This window comes from Limulus polyphemus, unplaced genomic scaffold, assembly GCF_000517525.1.
Source record: "Limulus polyphemus unplaced genomic scaffold, Limulus_polyphemus-2.1.2 Scaffold230, whole genome shotgun sequence".
Lineage (NCBI taxonomy): Eukaryota > Metazoa > Arthropoda > Merostomata > Xiphosura > Limulidae > Limulus > Limulus polyphemus.
In genome coordinates, this window is record NW_013665840.1 from 76,017 (window position 1) to 82,160 (window position 6,144).

A 6,144-nucleotide genomic window follows, 5' to 3' on the forward strand; every position below is an offset into this window, starting at 1 on the left:
ACAGTAGAGTGTCTATGCTGCTCCAATTGGGATTGAGCCCTGAACTTTAGTATCATAAACCCTCAAGTTTACTTCTGACCCACCAGAGCACTTCTAAGTAACAATTGGGTATACTGTGATATAGTTAGAAAACAGAAGTTGTCAACACTTTTGACTAATACTCTCTGTGTTTTGCATAAATAAAAATTTCATTTAAATGGATTTAGAAAATACTTTTTATAAGAACTAGTACATATGATTGTTGAGTTAGGATACTTTTTCAGTGATATATAACACTTCTGTTGATTATAACAATGCAAAGTAATGGTCCAAATGATGAACTTTGAAATATATTACCTTATGGTTTCCAGATTTAAAAGGAATATAATCAACTGTGAAGGTGTTGTCTCCATTGTCAAGATCTTTATGAGGTAACAGATTACTTCGATCATCACTTATTTCCACTTGAAGGTTTCCTGGAATGATAGATGTGCTAAACATTAAGCAATGTTACACAAACACTGAGCACCTGAAAATTTATAATCAATTAAACATCAAACAATCATAAATACACATCCTCTATGTGAAAATTTATAAAAATAAAATCTGATAAGATCATGTATTATCTTTCAATCAGATTACAAATATTTCACAAGGAGGAGATTGTACTTTTAAACCAGTTCACAACTAATTCAACATATATTAAGTCAAGCACTTAAACCATCTCACAAATAACACAACATACAGTAAGTCATGCTTTTAAAACATAAAACTAATTCAACAGACAAATGATACAGCAAATCCTGCTTTAAAATAAAAAACAACTAACACAACATACAGTAAGTCATGTTTTTAAACCACTTCCCAACTAGTGTAATGTATAGCAACTCATATATTTAAACACTCTCACAACTAGCACAACATAAAGAAAGTCATGTTTTTAAACAATAAAACAACTGTCATAACATACTGTAAGTCATGCTTTTAAACCATAAAACAACTGTCACAACATACTGCAAGTCATGTATTTAAATCAGCTCACAACTAATGCAATATATTGATAATACAGTAAGTCATGCTTTTAAACCATAAAACAACTGTCACAACATACTGTAAGTCATGCTTTTAAGCTAGCTCACAACTGACAACACATAGTATGTCATGCTTTTAAAAATAGCTCAAAACATACAGCAGATCTTGCTCTTAAACTACTTCACCAGTAACAAAATAGAGAAGACCCAAAAGCAATCCATGATCTTTACTTTTTCTGAATTTCTATGCTGTTTTAAATCACAAAATATTTAACACAAATTAAGATATTCTGTGTATGTGTGTTTTTTTACAAGTGTGTAAAAGTACTAACAATTGGAGGTCTTGGGAAATTATACAACAATATAAATCTCTGACAAAAGAATATTTACAATCTAGATGTACCATGGCATTACCATAAAACTAAGTCCATATTAAAACAGGTAAGTGAGTGCACCCTAGTGTTACCATATAATTATACATTTACATTAAAACAGATAATCTAGGTGCACCATAGTTTTACCATATAACTGTCTGTACATTTACATTAAAATATGTAATCTAAGTGCAAAATATGTTACCATATACAGTGAAATATGTATTCTGGGTGCACCACAACTTTATTACAAACTGTATATTTACACTGAAATATTTAATTTAGATGCAACATAGGTTTATGATACAACTGTATGTTTACATTAAAATAGGTAATCTAGGTGAACAATAGCTTTACTGTAAAATTGAAAATCTATATTACAATATGTAATCCAAGTCTACCATACCTTTACCACAACCTCTTGCATCTACGTTAAAATGTGTAGGAGTTTCAGCTGTGACACCACTTTCAATCCCAGGGCCAAACACTTGGACTTTGGAAGAGTCTGTTGGTTCAGAAACCATAACCTAAAAAACATGTTTCATAAATCAACAATGTTGTGTGATGGCAAACATTGTATGGTATTTTGTTAAGTAAATTACATAGTTCACACACATACTCAATACAGTCATAATTATTTGTACATTTTTCATCATTATAATAACCAGTAGATGGATACAGTTAAAATGCACATGAATCGAACATTACAGAGGAATCCTCACTTACTCTATATGGACTGCCAGGAATAGCTACACCTCCAAAGGTAACTTCCACGGTGTGTTTGTTGTTTTCCTTTGGACAGTAATTACAGTGGTAAGTACCATCCTTGTTATCTTGAATGTTCAAGTCAACTGGATTGTATTTTTCATCAATAACATTCACACAAAGTGGGGCAGGACCTCCTGCTCTACGTGTATCTACGGTAAACTCCACTGGTCTCTTCTGTACTACACCATTTTTATCAATTCCTGGGCCATAAGCTTCCACCTAAGTGTTTAAAAATGTTTAACTTTTACTTGGAAACTCACCTTGAGACACCAATATAATCTGGTGAAGAACTATATACACATCCTGAAACTATACACTATCAAAACAATAACAAGAGGTAAATATGCATATATACACACACTAATTTTTAATAATATCGGACTAATACTTCAAAAGCTTTTTACCCTTACTAGGTTTCTCTAAATCAGCAACCAAGATTAGTTAGTTTTCTATGTTCCTTTTTAATGTCCATTTAACAGTTTAGAAGACTTGAGAAGTTTCATATTATATGTATATAGAGACTGAGTAAGTTATATTAAAATGATTTTGGAGTTTCACAATGTCATTAGAGTTCATGTCACTATGTCTGGTCATGCTCTATCTGATGAGCTTGATTTGGACAAAAAGACCTGTAGTATAGTTTCTATTTCAAATTACTCTCTCATTAGATTTTCATATCCAAAGTACAACTCTTCTCACTGATGTTTTCCATGATCTGTGTTAGAAGATGATGATTCCCCAGTTCTGTTTTAACAGCCCAACCACACAGAAATCCATAGCCACTGAATCAATGTGTACTTATATGGAACAGCATGACCATCCATTTCATTCTTCAGCTGCTTGAGGTATATGTCAGGTTGAAAAGATATGTTGTAGAAGAAACTTTTGTACGTGTAACTTGTGTCACTTTTACAGATTGTGATCCTTCTTGATTATGTATCTTACTGTTGCCTAGGTCACATTGATGGCTTTTTCCAATGGCCTTTGTGTTCATAGATCTTACTTGTTACAAGACATTATACTTTGCCTGCCACATCTGGAATAAAATTTGTTGCAGGTCTCTTTATAGATGATTCTGTTGGTCCAAGTTGATTCGAATTCCTTTGTTTTCCAATACCATTAAGTAAAAGGTATATCCTTGTATTTGAAATTCTAAATCCCCAATCTGAACATATCTTTATGATCTGAATGTATGAATATTTTGCATTAGAAATGGCTCTTGCATACCCTACCAAAATCAATGAGCTTTTGGTGACATCACACTACCTAAGAAATGTCAAACAACATCAAAATGTAGTTCTGATACATTCTGTTCTGAAAAGCCAAAAGGCCTAAACACTAAACATGTGACACGGGTCATGAATGATCTGTAAAGGTAAAGAAAGAGACAAATCACAGATTAGTAGTGCCACAATGTGTGCAAAATGAGAAACTGTTGTAAATTAATAAATTTGGCAGTATAAAAGATTAAAAAAATCATCTCTGCAATAAACCTACAGTGACTTCTATGTCCAATGTATCCACATGCAAGCAGTTAAGTTGAATGACAATGTACTCTCCATAACTTTGGATGTTTTAAAATGACTAGAATACACACAGTGTTTTTCACCATCAAGAATATTTAGCACTACTGCTTAAAAATTCATCACAAATGGAGTCTTGAAGACTGATCACACATTTCAATGAATAATCAGTTACTTCACCCAGTTCTGAAGTAAGGTTAAATACTTGTCAGGATGCAAGCAGGTGAAATATTTGATAACGTTTGTGTCATGCCACCATTAAAGCTTTGTGATGAGTGAGTTATGGTGTTGACTGCATTCTACACATTGAGTATCGAGCCTAACTGTAAAGATTCTGCATGTTTAAAGATCTACTGATATCAAAGGGTCTTACATGAACATAATTCAGGATCTGTATTAGTATCCCCCCCCCCCCATCACCAAACAAATGAGACATCCAAGCAGGATAAGCTCCTTTACACAAAACTTGTATATCTATGCCTGGTTTTAGAGTAACAATAACAATGTATTGGAAAGGTCTACTGAAAACTCAAATCTCAACTCTATACCACAACTCTGGTATCATTTGAAGAAGTGATTTCAATGGATTTGACCACAGCCTTCTAATCATCATCAACTGTCTGAAAAAAGGGAGATACTACTGTGTTTGAAAAGAGTGATAACTAGGACCAATCCTGTAAATGTTTGTTTGTGTGTTATCCAGTTACCTCACAATCCTACTAGATAATAAAAACTAACACAAATATCTCAACCTCATATTAAGAATAAACCAACAATGTACAACTTAATACTTACAGATAAAGAAATACTGAAGTCAAAGTTGAAAAAGCTTATTTCTTTTCTTTTTGTGAAAAAGTTGTCATAATAAATTATAATATAATGTTACACATAGTGGCAGAAAGCTGATAATATATATATATCCACGGAAACAAAAACTTCATATTTCTTCCTTATTATCATGCAATACAATCATAACAACTTGACAATTTTTTGTATAAGACTAAAGAGGATAAACATTACTTCACAGAAATGGAAAATGAAGAATCATATGAAACAATTTAATATTTAATAAAATCATAGTTCATCAAGAGATTAAAAAATAATGATAAAAGAAACAAAAAATATCTTTAGTAATAAACTTGTATTCAACACTGTTAAAAGTTTCAATTAGTGAAGTCTCAGAGGCTAAATAACTCCTTGGACCTGGCTGTTTTTTCCCCCCCACATTTAATTCTTTACAATAGCAACAAAATTTTACATTTTTAAGAGATATAAATTTTAAGTAGGTACTTATCTCTGAAATACAAAAAGCCTTTCATTATTGAGTTGTTCTCATGCAGTCAACAATAATTTAACAAATTCTGAATGTCCTTGACAAAATGCAGAGCATACGTCACCAAATCCATAGTATTCCACTCTCTCATCTTCCACATGACTTATCACACTTTCATCCAGATTTTTTAGTTGCAGTCATAATAGAAAACATATATTCTATTTGTGGGGAGGTGTGTGGGAATGTATTTCAGTAGTTAGCACTTATTTGAAATTCCTTTAATTCTAAAAAATGTAAACTAAAAAAAGGCAGACTTACCTCTGAAACATGAAAAGCCAGAATACCCACATTGAGATGGAATAAAATAAAACTGTAGAGTCATATAAGGACCACTGGGTCACCAAATTATGTGGTCTTAAGCAAGAAGGTAACAATCCATAACACAGCAATTGAAAATGTGATTAAGCTGAGTTGAAAAGAACCTGAACTGAGTAGATTCAATAGACTGGATTCATAGGAAAATAGATGGAGCAGACCAGCTTCGTAAGATATTGGACCAAATGAGGACACTCAGAAAACGTGTTCTTCCAAGTAGGTTGCCTTGTTCCTATAGTGAAAGATCTAGGAGGAGTAGGCCAGAAATAAGTAATACCTGGATATGCCTCTTATATGCACATCTGACAAGGTCAATCAAGTCACAAAATTGGCTCAGTCACTGGGCACACAGGGATAATCAAAAAGACTCAAGCAAATAAAAAAAAAACAGGCTTGAAAGCTGTAGGGTGGTGCAGTGGGAAAACAAAATAGGTTAATAAAGATAAAAAATAAAACACTAAGATGTTCCTCATCCTGGTTAGAGCTTCAAATCATCATATGAAAAATGGTCATCCCATTGCAAGATATCCTGCAAAGATAAATGATTTAATAAAGAAGCCTTTTTAAGGTCATCTGAAAAGTTGGGGGGGGGGGGAGCGAGATAACAAGTACCTCGTAACAAAGCATGATGAAGGAAGCTGTGAAAGGAAAATAAGAGCCATGTGAAAAGAGAAACTGCATACGTTAGAACCATAGTTAAGAAAAACAAGGTAAAGTTCTGATCCTGACTAAAAGAATCAGAAGAACAATACAGCTGAGAGCTAAAAAAGTTACTCTGAGTCGTTCCATTTGGACGGATCATCCCCAAATTTTGTATGAAC

At 32.9% G+C, this 6,144-nt stretch overlaps 1 protein-coding gene across 1 annotated transcript in view; it reads right to left on the reverse strand.

Annotated features, from left to right (window-relative positions):
* LOC106478593 (filamin-A-like) overlaps positions 1-6,144 on the reverse strand; it is a 129,916-nt gene that overhangs the window by 73,226 nt on the left and 50,546 nt on the right. Inside the window, 3 exon segments of the mRNA XM_022382204.1 lie at positions 337-455; positions 1,791-1,911; positions 2,111-2,371. Coding sequence (XP_022237912.1) covers positions 337-455; positions 1,791-1,911; positions 2,111-2,371 — 501 coding nt within the window.